The sequence below is a fragment of the Poromitra crassiceps genome (genome assembly GCF_964638095.1).
Source record: "Poromitra crassiceps genome assembly, chromosome: 15".
In the NCBI taxonomy this organism is placed as follows: domain Eukaryota; kingdom Metazoa; phylum Chordata; class Actinopteri; order Beryciformes; family Melamphaidae; genus Poromitra; species Poromitra crassiceps.
The window spans coordinates 29628192-29643671 of record NC_139634.1 but is presented as its reverse complement, the minus strand read 5'-3'; the positions used below and the strand labels follow the sequence as shown (position 1 = coordinate 29643671).

At 46.3% G+C, this 15480-nt stretch overlaps 1 protein-coding gene across 1 annotated transcript in view; it reads right to left on the bottom strand.

The window, feature by feature from the left end:
* Nucleotides 1-15480, bottom strand: part of drp2 (dystrophin related protein 2) — an 81850-nt gene that overhangs the window by 46530 nt on the left and 19840 nt on the right. Inside the window, exons 2-5 of the mRNA XM_083651929.1 lie at nucleotides 13337-13493; nucleotides 4816-4936; nucleotides 4026-4137; nucleotides 2954-3110 (exon numbers count right to left, since the gene is read on the bottom strand). Coding sequence (XP_083508055.1) covers nucleotides 2954-3110; nucleotides 4026-4137; nucleotides 4816-4936; nucleotides 13337-13493 — 547 coding nt within the window. The remainder of the gene's footprint in view (nucleotides 1-2953; nucleotides 3111-4025; nucleotides 4138-4815; nucleotides 4937-13336; nucleotides 13494-15480) is intronic.

Sequence of the window (15480 nt, the reverse complement as noted above, 5' to 3'; positions counted from 1 at the left end):
AGGGAGAATTCTGCCCATTCATTTTGACAAATTCAATAAATACCCCAAATCAACTGAAATCTGATCCACTGGAGCTGACAGCTCTCTTTCAGACACAATTTGGCAGTAATGTATTAACTTCCTTAATCACAGTGGAAAAAGGCATATTGATATTGGACTAGCACCAACTTTTCTTCTTATGGGATTTTATATGTGAACATTGAGGGGGTGTGTAAGAGATCCCCGGGGATTTATGTAGTGTGCAGTGTCTAATGCAGGATATATTTCAGTAATAATGGTGTGTGTGTGTGTGTGTGTGTGTGTGTGTGTGTGTGTGTGTGTGTGTGTGTGTGTGTGTGTGTGTGTGTGTGTGTGTGTGTGTGTGTGTGTGTGTGTTCGTGCGTGCGTGCGTGTGCGCGTGCGCACGTGTATTCCGTGTATGTGCAGGTGTCTCAACTGCTAGCACTATTAAAGGGAGAATACCGATTTGGAGTTATAGCCCCTTTCCTATTGTCTACTTTTAAAATGCAAATTTTATGGCGTCAAACCTAGATAGAAGTTAGCTGATGGTCTAACAATGATGCCCCAAATAAGACGACATGGATGTGACAATGAAGTTTGTAAGGTCAGTGGCACTTTTCACTTTTTTGTGTATTTTTGCTTTTATGTGACAGCTCACACTGGAGAGAGTCAGGAAAGATTGGGAGAAACAAAGTTGCTATCCCAGATTCTAAACCAACAAGTCTGCACAGCCACAAGGACGCCTCGAGGTGACATGTTTTTGAGATATTATTTCCTAGCTAAAACGTCCATTACTTCCTGTCAATGATAGGTGATTGACGGGAAGCATAGAGCGTACGTAATGCATCCACTGATATGAAAACATTCCACTTGGGCGCAACTAAATTATGATGAAACAGAAAATGTCACAAATCAAATTAAGGCTTGATGTTTACTGTGATGGATTATCTCGCTCGGGCAATTTTCAAGTCTGTGGAAGTTGTTTTTCATACTTTACAAGAATGAATGGCAGCAAATGGCTTCTTCTGAAGGGGGAGAGAATAGCCCTGATATCTCCTACAGTGCAGGAAGGAGGAGAGAGGAAAAATATGAGGGGCAACCCGTCCTAGACGAGTGGCACACACTTTAAAAACAAACAAACACTGGTAACAGTACAGAGCAATCTAGTAAGAGAGTGGCGTCAGCGGAGGTCCAAAATGTGGATCAAGGAAGGGGGCTCACACAACGTTTGAATGCATAAAATAAAGCTGATAATATATAATTTGATTCTTTAAATGTCTGACCCTTTCAAAGTAAATCACAAACAGTCCATTCTGCTGCAACTCGACAGCGCTGCTTAATCCAGAACCTTACTTCGCAAAAGTTCCTTTTTGCCAAAAGTTCCTTTTGCAATGTAAAAAAAACGGGTTCATTGGAGACAACAGAGATGTCGCAACTCTTCCATTATATGGCTCTGGTACAGTATTACCCTTCATGTGCATCCCCCTTATGACAAGAGCATGGAGTGTGGGAGTATGTATGAGAGAGACTGACCGTATTTTAATATTTTGCTCCATCGACCAGCTAGAGGGCTAGCTGACTATGCTTTAGTCTGTCTTGCTTTATATTTGCTTTTTATTCATTAATTTTGTTCTTTTCCTTTTAGTTTTTATATTTTATTTTATTGCTTGTCATGTAATGTGTATTGTTGTCTTGGACCTCAGGAAGACTAGCTGTCATCTAGGCATCAGCTAATGGGGATCTGTTTAATAAACAAATATTTGTTTTACATGTGTCTAATTATACAGTACGTGTGCATGATGAATGTGTAAATGCGTGTGTTTGTGTGTGTTTGTGTGTGCGTGTGTGTGTGTGTGTGTGTGTGTGTGTGTGTGTGTGTGTGTGTGTGTGTGTGTGTGTGTGTGTGTGTCTGAATGCGTCTATGTGTATGTGAGTGCATGTACCGATGACGCCAAGCGGGCCCTGGGGGCCTAGCTGAACATGTGCTGGCTGTGACAGGAGTCCAAACAGTGACATGATTATTGTGAAGTGCCCTCATAATGAATAGCGCTGCTCAATTATAAGCAGCCGCCCACGCTCATGCGCGGTGACACCGAACGGCACTCCGTAATGAGTAAACCAATGATCGGCCATTTGTTCCGACAACATCAAATCACCAGGGGATTTCAACCCCTGCCTTCTTCTCACCGTGTCAGGAGCTATCAAAGTGCCACGTCCTTGTCATCATCTGCCAGATCACAGCTATTCCAGATGTGTACACGAGCAACCAAAATAAATAAATTAAATAAATTGATTGATTAAATCAATCAAAGCCACACAGTACACACTTCACGATCTTTCCCGGGATCTAAAAGCACAGCGCAATGTACAATATCATGTTTCGCTTTTGTGATGACAGCTGGATGCTATGCTACTGTTTTGATTTACAGGTTTACACGTTTACAGCGTGTCAGAGTGTGACAGATGCAATTATCTCGAGGGAGACACGTCTTTCCTCAGGTATCACCAATTCATATCTGGGGTTCATGTATATGTCACCTCAAAGAATGTGTGTGTGTGTGTGTGTGCGTGCGTGCGTGCGAGCGAGCGAGTGAGTGAGTGAGTGAGTGAGTGAGTGAGTGAGTGAGTGAGTGAGTGAGTGAGTGAGTGTGTGTGTGTGTGTGTGTGTGTGTGTGTGTGTGTGTGTGTGTGTGTGTGTGTTGGGGACTACGGATGGAAATTAGCCTCGTGCCATGTGCAACGTGCTCGAGCCTCGTGCTCGATTCTCGTGCTAAATCCGGCAATTTTTACACTCTGATTATGTTCTTTGTGTCCATTAATTTTGCACTGTCCCATCTAAATAAACAAATCAAATGTCAAATGTGTGTGTGTGTGTGTGTGAGAGAGAGAAAGAGAGAGAAGAGAGAGAGATAATGCAATGCGGGATGTACTTCCTGTTTGTGTCTCCAGGTACCTTGGTGGCATCTATGTGGTCCTGCAGGGAGTCGATGAAGAGGTCTCCCACAGGCTCCCAGGCGTCTCGCACCCCCTCCGCCTGCTCCAGGGCCACCGCCAGCTCCTCCATGGCTGCCTGGGTCTGCAGTAGACGCTCCAACGTCCTCTCCATGTGTCTGCGGGTTACGTTCAAGATGCAATCCATTAAAGTTAACTGACTATCTACGTTATGGTTTTTTTAAGAGCTGATGTGACTTAATACACTAGAATAATGATCTACAACATATCCATATGAAATGTACTCAAACACAGAATTTACTCCAATTTACAGACTGTCAAATTTCAGTATTGTCATCAACTACTGTACAACCATTCTTTAAAAATGTGCAAAACTATATTATAATCTCACAATCTGAATGTCTTTTCCCCTGCAATTCCAACAAGTCATCACAAACAATCTGTAACCTGAGTGATTTTATTATTTATTATTATTGTATTTTATTATTAGTGTAATGGATGGTATTTGCCACTTTTGGTAAGTAATGGTAATTGCATTATCTGTAATGCATTACTCCACAACCCTGCTATGGATCAACAGACATTCACATACAGTCAATAGGCAACAAATCACGCTCTCCGCTGGCTCCTTCTAAAGGTCACAGGCAGAGTACTGCTGTCTGGTGAACACACCAAGCCAACTTCAAAGGACTAGCGACAACAAAGGCCGACTGTTGCGTCGCCTCACGTCGCCTGTGTCGGGGCCAAAAGGTTGCACTTGAACACACCGCGAAGACTACAGGCGACGGTCAACTAGCACGTACGCTCTGCGCCTGCGCAAGACCTACAGTAGGACTGCAGATAAACAAACCAGATACATGAAACAAAGCAGCGACTACATGTTGCTATCATGAGCAGACTGAATTTCCACACTGGCACTGGCCTTATACCCTCAGCCACTCCTATCTATTCATCATATCCTATCATCTTTCTGCTTTGTTTTAACCACTGAAATGTCTCTATATTAACAAGACTGAGTTAAGAGCCCCAATGGGATCTGAACAGGATCTGAACTCGGGGAGAGAGTGTCTGACCTATGGCGGTCCACGCAGCGCGCCGTCAGCTTCTCCCACAGGTCACTGGCCACGTTAGCCTGCTTCCACACCGAGCGGCTCACATTGAGGATCCGCCGCCGTGGAGACACCTCTGTGGATGAGGAGGAGAGGAGGGCAGAGGTCAGGGGCTGTGAGCGCGGGCATAGAACGGATGAAGGGGCAAGGGAGCAGGGGAGAAATGGAGCTGAAAGAGGGCACGACCGAGATGCAGTCAGCCGGCAGTTAAAACAGACAGAGAAGGGGGGCGTGGGGGGCGGGCAGAGGTCAGAGGGCAGCCAAGATGATCGGAGAATGATGGCAAAGCAACTCGATGAATATGTCGAGAGAGAGACAGAGAGAGACAGAGAGAGACAGAGAGAGAGAGAGAGAGAGAGATGAGAGAGAGAGAGAGGTGTGGGGGGCAAAACAGGACAGAGAGAGGACATAGGAAAGTAGATTGCTACAGTATTCCCCGGGCATGCAACAACCAGTGGTGGAGAGAGCCAAACGTTGCGGGGCGGATGAGTGGGTGGAGAAATAGCCTAGCTTGCTTTATTATTGATCTGAGCAGATGGTACCGTAGAGCTGGAGATCTACAGCTAATTGGTCCCGACCCAGACGCCTTCCCCCCCGAACACAGTGTGACACCAGAGGACGGATCGCTGCTAATAACTACTAATGGAAGATTTCACCTGCAGCATGGGTCCGACCAGATGTACTCCGGGGGCTTAGTGAGTGGGTGTTTGTGAGCGTTATGTTTCGGTTGGCACAGAGAGGGATGTGAGCAGACCTTTTCCATCGGTCAGGGTCTCCTCTGGCTCCTGGAAGGGGTGCTGCGCCAGGAAGGCCTGGGCAGACTCCAGCACCGAGTAGATGAACGGCCCCCGGGACTTGACATCCTCCATGAATGCCTGTTAGGAGGGAAGAGGGGAAAGGAGTGTGTGTGTGTGTGTGTGTGTGTGTGTGTGTGTGTGTGTGTGTGTGTGTGTGTGTGTGTGTGTGAGAGAGAGAGAGAGAGAAATAGAGAGAAGCAGAGAAAATGATAGGGGTTGGGGGTATGTATGTATGTATGCATGCACTTGCATGCATACATGGCTTACCAGCATTCATTACTCACACTGATATGGTTTTATACCTTCAGAAACACACACACACACACACACACACACACACATACGCGCACGCGCACACACACACACACACACACACACACACACACACACACACACACACACACACACGCACACGCGCGCAGTGATCTACTGGCAGGGCCACATGAGACTGCATGGCTGCCTGCTTATGCCGAGAGCCCAAGGCACAGTAGGAACTGGAAGCCAGAGCTCCTTGGTGTATTGGTCAGTTGGCCTGCTCACAAAGAACAAGCAATTAGCTGGAGAGTCCAGCACCACTGGCTCATACTCCAACACTCCCTATATGCAAATGATAAGACCTGGAGCTCAGTGAGCAGACACCCACTGCCTCCCAGAGCCAGCCTGTCGCCCGTCCTCATCCTACACCATCTTTATTCTCTACAAAACATCCTGCAGGTGTGTGAATTAACGCCAGGGGAAATCCCTCCCCCCCCGCCCTTCCCCACCCGCCTTCAAAGTACAGTAATTTATTTAGTTGAATCCTGCGTACTCAATCCTCTTATGGGATGAAGAGATGACAATTTCAGTTGAAAATCTACATTGCCGACAGGAATTAGCAGCGTTGCGTGTCGCGGCGGTGGCGGTGTTTGCATGTGTGTTAAAACCCCAGGACCTCCACCCCCCCCCCCCCCCCCCGTAGGCCTTTCCCCCTCCCCCCCGTAGGCCTGATAACACCCCCCAGTGAGCTGAATGGAACGGAAAGCCACGCTGAGATGGCAAATGTGCCAGCACAGCGCTGAGAAAACATGCTAACGTGGGTAACGTCTGGGAGCTTTTTTTTTTTTTTTTTTGTAACGTCTGGGAGCTGCGGTGTGAGATAAGATTCCCACTACAGCAGCAGTCACAGGGAGAAACATGTTCTCTGCCTGGCTCTATCTCTTTCTCTTACCCTCCCTTCCATTCAGAAACATGTTCTCTGCCTGGCTCTATCTCTTTCTCTTACCCTCCCTTCCATTCAGAAACATGTTCTCTGCCTGGCTCTATCTCTTTCTCTTACCCTCCCTTCCATTCAGTCAAAACGCACACACCCACAGTTTCTCTCTGTTTAACCTTGTGTTGCCTCCTCTCACTTTCTCCTCCTTTGCTTACCCTCTTTGCAGCCCCTTCTCACTCCCACTGTGTGGATTTGGGCTGCTTTGTCACACACCCTGTGTCGGATGTTGTCGTGCACCGTACCCTTACCATACCACACCCCCATACCCACCATGCAGGCTGCACCTGCACCGGAGGTGACACCCTGGGACTGAGGCAGCAGGCAGCCTGCTACTGTGCACCCAGTTCGCGGGCCACACAGGCCGCATGTGGCCCGTGGGCCGCAAGTTGAGTATCACTGCTGTAGGGCGTCCATCCCCCACGTAGCTCTTCCTTCCCTAACCTCCACCCATATCCAAACCAAGTGGCTACCAGCGCATAACCCCAACCCCAGTGTGTCAGGGTGCCTCACCCCAACCGCGTGCGTCCAAACATGCCACACACGGGTACCGTAGGCGTCAACATCCGACGCCAAAGGGCACGTGACAAAGCGGTGCAAATCGACGCAGTGTGGAAGTGAGAATGTGCTGCTCTTTTACCTGGCGTCTGCTCCTTCTCTCGCCTAGTGCTTCCCCCCTGGCCTCTTTTTATCCTCTATCTCCATATTCTCTCCATCCTCTCTTTACCCCCTGGCTTCTTTTTATCCTCTCTATCTCCCTATTCTCTCCATCCTCTCTTTTAGGAGCTTTGCTGCCCAAAGTGGAGCTGAGCCCTGGATTCCCAGAGCTAGCCATCATGTTAAAACTTTAATTCTCCAGCTCAATCTCACACTCAGGTGAGGCTTCATCTTTTGGCTGAAGGATCATTAAGAGCGAAGTCTTCAGGTCAGATGGAGATACATTATGCATGGAATAGAGGAAGTCAGGGGGAGGAAATGACTTGACTCTGACTAAACATGTTGACGGTGTCCCATTTACTCTTCCCTCTGGAGAGACCCTCTCACTGTGCTTCTCCCAGCACAGAGGTGGAGAGAGGATCATTTCATTCCCTCCTCTTATGTGGCAGAAGAGATTCTGCAGTAGCTACAGACACACGAGCACCCTCCCTCCCACGCACGCGCACACACACACACACACACATCCACATTTCAAAACACACACCCACACACCCTATCCCCTTCTCAAATTCTCCTCTTCACCACCCCAAATACATACAAACATGTATGGGTTCAAATCAGGGCCGATATGTTTGAGTTAAAAAAGAAAAAGTTGTAAATAGAAACACGTACATCTTTTCAATTCCAAATGTCTTATGGTTCAACACAGACAGTGAATCACAGGTTTCGGGAATATAGCATTGCAGTCAAGATAAGTACAAGTGCGATGATGAAGCCTAGGTGAATTCTGTTTCTAGTGTCTGTCGTGTTAATTGTAGGGTTGGGATGTATATTGCACCTCTTTAAGAGCCAGGTGCGCAGCAGTAGACCAAGAACGTATGACTTTTTATACAACACAATCTTGAGTCTTGAAGGAAGAAGATCCCACACTGTACTGCTCTTGCTCAGCATCAGCATTTATTGATCATACAACGTTTCGGTCCCCCTGGACCTTTGTCAACGTTGTGTATGATCAATAAATGGTGATGCTGAGCAGGAGCAGTGTGTGGGATCTTCTTCCTTCAAGACTCAAGTGATACTTTCCAACACACCTGCACTCCTTTAAAAATATACAACACAATCTGTTGTTATTTAATTATTATTATTATTATTATTATTATTATTATTATTATTATTATTATTATTATTTCGTGGCCATTTTTGCCCATATTTAGATAGAACAGTAGGCAGACAGGAATGGTGGAGAGAGAGAGGGGATGACATGCGGCATTCGAACCCGCGTCGGCCGCTCGAAGGTGCCTCCATCGTACACGTGCTACCAGGTGAGCCACCTTCTAGCACAAGATAGAACATTTTGGAAAAAAAATTACACAACTTATTTTTGGCAAAACATTTCTATGTATTTGGTCAACAGTACTTTTTACTTAACTTAATATTTTACAGGTTTAGAACTGGTTGTTTTGCTCTCAACTCATAATTATTTTGTTCATCATGGTTTATTGATTTTAACTTATGACTACTTTTTGGTTACACATTTCTTTGTTTCATTTACAACTTTTTCCTTTCAACTCAAACATATTGGCTCTGATTTAAACCCCTAAACACGCCCACACCCCAAAGGCGGCACATGCACATACACACACAGAGGGAAATGTAGCACAGAGGGAACCCAGGCCACACACAAAAACAGAATAAAAGATCAATAATTCAAATCTCTTAAAACGATTTAATTCTCCGTAGAAAACTGGGATGCTTTGTCAGAAGGATTGTAGAGAGTGACGAGACGCTGGGGAAGCCGAAGCATCTTAGATGATAAAGAAGTGAAAGTGGAAAATGGGACATTTGAGAGAGGAGAGAGCTAAAGAGGGGAGGGGAGGAGATGAGAGGGGGAGGAGATGAGAGGGGGAGGGAGGAGGAGGGGAGAACCACAAACCTCTCGCTGTCAATACAAGTCCCCATTCAGAGACACTGCACAAACTGACAGGCCAGAAATTGGAACGAAGGTGGAAAGAGCACTCTGCTGTAGTTACACAACCAATTACGATGTGTGTGTGCATGCGCATGCCTGTGTGCGTGTGTCCGCATGTCTAGTTGGTGAGATATTTCAACCCACAACTGAGGTGATTTAGCAGGACATGAAAAACATCCTAGCATCCCCGGCAGGGGTTCTCCAAAGACGTTCTGTCGCAGTTCTGTTTCTGAGGAAACGGCATGACTATTGCTGGTCCTCAGCCGATTATTCTGCACACCACACTGTTTTATGATTCAAATATTACTAGTCCTGGGCATCCAGGTCGTGCAGCGGTAGATTCCCTGCCTACCAACATGAGGGTGGCAGGTTCGAGCCCCCATGTTACCTCCGGCTTGGTCGGGCGTCCGTACAGGCACAATTGGCCGTGTCTGCAGGTGGGAATCCAGATTAAGGGTATGTGTCCTGGTTGCTCCTCTGCTCAGTCAGGGCACCTGTTTTGGGGGGAGGGGAACTGGGGGGATAGTGTAATCCTCCCACGCGCTACGTCCTGCCGGTGGAACTCCTCACTGTCAGGTGAAAAGAAACTAGTCTACAACTCTGCCCAGATCGGCAGACTCCTCACTGTCAGGTGAAAATAAGCTAGTCTACAACTCTGCCCCAGATCGGCAGACTCCTCACTGTCAGGTGAAAAGAAGATAGTCTAAAACTCTGCCCAGATCGGCAGACTCCTCACTGTCAGGTGAAAAGAAGCTAGTCTACAACTCTGCCCAGATCGGCAGACTCCTCACTGTCAGGTGAAAAGAAGATAGTCTAAAACTCTGCCCAGATCGGCAGAGGGGGTGGAGCAACGACCTGGACAGCAGGGGGAATTGGCCATGGACAATATAGCTCAGTGCAGACTTGCATTTTTTTTTTGGCATAAACAGCTGAAAATGGACAAATCAGCTTTGTCAGTCCCTGTCTATGCCAATGCTCAAGGCCCATGTGCCGTTTCAGCTTGATTGGCCAGCCCGTTAGGGAGATAAATGGTTGCACACAGACAGACAGACAGACAGACAGACAGACAGACACCACATAGCGTGGCTATTGTAAGACTGAACAGAATTTTGCAAGGCACGTGCAGACACCCACACAGACAAACACACACACACACACACACACCCACACAGACAGACAGACAGACAGACAGACAGACACACACACACACACACACACACACACACGCACACACCTACCTACCTGCGGGCCATTTTCTGTCTACTGACTTAATGTGACTCTCCCCAAACACAGTGCAGGCAGGGCTATATAACATGTCAATTAAAAAGGCTTCAGAGAAGAGACTACTCCCCGTTAAAGACATCCTGGGATTTGTATGATTGTTTCACCACTGGGTGTCCTTAACACACAAGACAGCCACCCCCCCCCCCCCCCACCACCACCACCACCCCGCGCTTGGCTGTTGGATCTGTCCCAGTGATAACAGCCAAAGTCTCACACACTGACATAAAGCAATCATTGTGATGGATAGCTGAATTACGGGAGCCTGAAATCAAAACTCTTGGTTTCAGGTCAGCGTGGTGAGATTGCAGTGAGGAGACGAGACAACCAGAAGCATCACATTCTTATTTCCCTTGCTATAGCTGCCCAGTGTGCTTCTTAGTGGGTAGAGAAGCAGAGTGAAATATCAGATGATAAAAGCCTGATGAGATCCGAGCCACAAAACTGTGTTCAAGAATCCTGTTGAATATTTATGCTAATTGGACTGTTCCTGAAAGGGAAAATTAATAGGCAATGTGTTTTAGCTGAACTCCCGTCGTGTTCCTGCAATATTTGAAAAACCTCGGTTCTCTTTCAATTACATGTGGGAGGATGAAACATATTTCTTGATAAGACAAGTAAACACTAGCCTGGTAACCAGCCCCAATGAATCCTTCATTTAGGGTCTGGCTCTGCTATCCGCCACTGATTTGGCGATGTATTTTTCAGCCCCAACTGATTGGTTGCTGTCTGTGTCAATCATCGAACTACTTTGACGATTCTGCGCCAAAGAACTTAAATGGATAAGAACTGAAGGTAATACCTTGTTCCACCGATTATTCCACTGCAGCCCAATGACAGCAGCGCTGTTCTCTCCGCTTGTCTGTTCTGACTTTGTTAAACTCTTTGTCTGGTCCAGAGCTGGAATACCAGAAACAGCTGCCATGAGAGTCTCCCCGCATCGATAAAAACTTTATTTTAGAGCCACAATATTGTCATAAATATCAAAAACTAGCCAACAGATATCAAAGCTGGTGGGCTTTATGGAAAGAGCGAGACTCAAACTGGTTGACAGTCAAACTGGTCATTCAGTGGCATTTTACTCCCACATAACTAACATGCTAACAGTTAGCTAGCCTAGCTATTAACATACAGGTGTGTTGTTGCAGCGCTCTGTAATGCGTTATCGGTAACGTTAGATCAATTATTAAGAAGGTCCGGCCATCGTGCATCCTGGTGTCTCACCTGGTAGCACGCGTACCACGGAGGCTCGGTCCTTCGCGCGGCCGACCCAGGTTCGAATCCGGCCCGCGATCCGGTCCTTTGCTGCATGTCATCCCCTCTCTCTCTCTCTCCCCACCTTTCCTGTCTGCCTACTGCAATGTAATAAAGGCAAAAATGCTCCAAAGATTTATAAAAAATAAAATAAAAACAAGGTCCCGCCACCTACATTACATCGACCAGCCAATCAGGTGTCCCGGACAGTATCTGTCCTGAATAAACAGTGGCTGAGCGTGGGTTCAGAGTTAAGCCCAATTTATGCTTTGTCTGCCGACACTTTTGAAACGGTCGCCGACAGAAATGAGGACTTGAGTCGACACTTTCAAGTGTCGGCGAGCAGTGTCTGCTACCTAGTGAAATGTCTAGTGTCGCTGACTACGTCATAGTATCGCGCAAGTCTGATTGGCTATATAGACGGCACACGCTTGACTTCCTTGTTTTGGTTTTCACTCGATTGAAATGAATGAACATGTCCCCGCTATTTTATCAGCCTGTCCTTGAGGTATGACTTCGTGAAAATCACAAAGAACATAATGACCAATTTCCCAGAGAGAGAGGAGGTGAGTTGTGTGGTTGTGTGTCGTTTATATGCGGCTGCAGCCAAGTACGTTACATCTTGCCTCCGAGGTGGTTTCACTGTGCATTCCATTCCCTCTCTTCTCTTGGCTGTCTGCACTATAGCGTTCGAGTGTCACGTGACCGTTGAACAGAGGCGAACGTTCACTGAAGTATAAATGCAACACCATGAGCGACACTTTCTTTTTCATCTGCGACCATGTGCTGAGCGACACTTTCTAATAAGTATAAATTAAGCTTTAGACCCATATGAAGAGTGATGACAACTACGATTCATATGGGGCTGGATACCAGGCTAAGTAAGTAGTCCTGTGTGCTATGATTGGAGCATAGCATGGGCCTCTGGGTTAGGGGGCTTGTGTGGCTGGAAGGTCACCAGTAGAAATGCTGCATGCATGACAATCTGGGTGTGGGGAATGAAGCCGTGTCAGTCATTCCACTCTCAATAACTGCAACTGTTCCCTGAAGCAAAACTCATAACCTTAAACGTCACTGCAGTGGGCAATGTTGAAGGAATACACCTACAATTTGGAAAATAAGTTCTTAAAAGTCTTAGCCATCTTCTAACCGGTGGGCAATTAGAAGATTATGTAGCATAGCAGTTTCACCATGTTTATTTTACGTGTGCTACGGTATGCTGCTTTTGAGATGCAAAGCTAGCCTGATATTCAGACTGAATCTTCAACTCATGAACTCATTTCCTCTTCAAGAACAGCCAAATCCACGACTGTGGAGTGGGCGTGGCTTCAAAGGTCTGGAGCCAGGCTAATGCAAAGCTAGCTTGTAGCATTCACTCAGATAAAGTGTCAGCATGTACCATCAGAAACGCGCAAAGACAGAAGTGGAACTGCTAGCTCTTGTTGCTGAATGGTACGTTGGTTGTAGGTTGTTATTTGCACTGGATCTTTAAAAGTGTGCTGGTACTGTCCAGATCTTGTGTGTTTAAGTGTAGCCCTTCGTTCTGCTGCAGCGAATCCCCCAGGCTATGGCTGTGAATAAGAATATAGTCAACATGCCTGGGTTAAATAAGGATGAAGAAATAAAAGCAAAGCACTAGATTGCAAAAAATACACATGCACGCGCGCACGCACGCACACACGCACACACACACACACACACACACACACACACACACACACACACACACACACACACCCTTTTAGCTCAGTTGAATTTCATTTCCAAATGGACCCACAAAAAGCTCTCCTCTGTTCTTCAAACAGCACTCAGATATTGTCTTGCCTTGTTGTTCCTTCTTATCAACTGAAATGAGTATAAAATCAGTGTAAATGTATGACTCTTCACACACACACACACACACACACACACACACACACACACACACACACACACACACACACACACACGCACGCACACACCCACACAGCACTACCCACTCATGTTCAGCAAGTAAGCTGTGTTTGAATGTTTCCATTGGAAGTACAATGTAGCACTAGAAGAAAATAGCTGTGTATTAGAACACTACCTGATGGAACTCCCTCTGGTGCTGGACAGCTCCCACGTCGCCCCCTATGGGCAGCTGCTCCGAAAGCTCCTCGTCCTTGGCTGTTAGCCATTCTACGATCTCTTGTAGAGAGAGTTGCAGCTTCCCACTGTTGTCAGAGAAGGCCTCTAGTCGCACCCTACCGAAACAATACGCACGCACGCACGCACGCACACACACACACACACACACACACACACACACACACACACACACACACACACACAGTTAGTTCAGCCAACAATAACAGTCTTGATTCCCCAAACCAACCACATAGATCAGAGGTTTTCAAATTGGGAGGTTTTCAATCGGGCCTACCCAGCAGGGCTCCAAACAGCTTCAGGGGAGGCTCAGTGAATGGAAGTGAAAAATATTCCATTAGTTATTACATTAGTTATCACAAGGAGATCACATAGAATAGAATAGCCAAAATGTGTGTAACTTCCAGAGTCAGAAACAAATAAATGCCAGACAATGTCAGAGCTTTTCATGTATTAATTTCTGATGTAGTCTGAAGTCAAACAGCAATATCAGGCTCTCTTGGCTCAATTATTGAGTGTTTATGGGATCAAATAACATAATCATAGGCATCATAGGCATCTAGGAATTGAGTGAAACTAAGCAAGTAAACTGGGGGGGGAGGGGTGACCATACATACTGAGAGAAACTTGATTTTTCTTCAAACATTGCTAAAAAAACAAGCCAACAGTAATGTTACTCGCTGACGATTCGCTTCTGGAGGCAGAGTTGCTTCTGCCTCCAAATAAGCTCCGCCCACCCAAAAAAAACGTCATTGTGTTTTTAGTAACATGAAAAGGGCCTAAAATACTACCGACATTGTAATGATACAAAGCTGGATGAAAAGCGGCAAAGTTTTCCTTTAACAAACAAAAACCAAAGCTACATCTAAATATTTCAAGTATACAGGAAGTGTGACCTCCAAGCTGATATCAAAAAGTGTCTTCAGTTGTGGAAACAGTTTACATGATGCGAATCAATATGCGTGATAATGACATTCAAGTTTTAACACTTCACTTAACACTTCAGTCCAATACAGCACACTACGTATCTGCATGTAACATTGGAAAATAAGAAATCAATCACATGAGGAGCAGATATTCACTGTGGCACGGGAGACATGATGCAGAGTTACAGGTGAGACATGATGCAGAGTTACAGGTGAGACATGATGCAGAGTTACAGGTGAGACATGATGCAGAGTTACAGGTTACAGGTGAGACATGATGCAGAGTTACAGGTGAGACATGATGCAGAGTTACAGGTGAGACATGATGCAGAGTTACAGGTGAGACATGATGCAGAGTTACAGGTTACAGGTGAGACATGATGCAGAGTTACAGGTGAGACATGATGCAGAGTTACAGGTGAGACATGATGCAGAGTTACAGGTGAGACATGATGCAGAGTTACAGGTGAGACATGATGCAGAGTTACAGGTTACAGGTGAGACATGATGCAGAGTTACAGGTGAGACATGATGCAGAGTTACAGGTTACAGGTGAGACATGATGCAGAGTTACAGGTGAGACATGATGCAGAGTTACAGGTGAGACATGATGCAGAGTTACAGGTGAGACATGATGCAGAGTTACAGGTGAGACTGAGACATGATGCAGAGTTACAGGTGAGACATGATGCAGAGTTACAGATTTGTCTTACAGATCAAATAACGCAGAGAATGTATCCATTTGCCACCTGCCAGCATGAGGGACTGTCACTGCACTTCTCTCTGTGGCACTGCTGGGCTGGCACTAGAGGTGTGACAATGTCCTGGTGTATCAATTACACACCAGTAGCCAGACCTCAAAATATCACTATTCCTGCACACTGTCATTTGCCAACACTGTCACAACAGAGATGATGGGTGGGAGATGGAGACGGAGCAAGAGTCAGAGAGAGAGAGAGAGAGAGAGGTCACAACAGCACTGTCTGGAGCACACAGATCAAGTGGTTTCGACACCAAGTGCATCTTGATCAGACTCAAGACTGACTCTGATGAAGACACACTTGCTGTCGAAACGTTCGTCCGACGATAAAAGTCTATAACTTGATCCATGTGCTCCAGTGCTATACTGTGGGTGAAGTATCTGAAGTCTCTCCTGAAA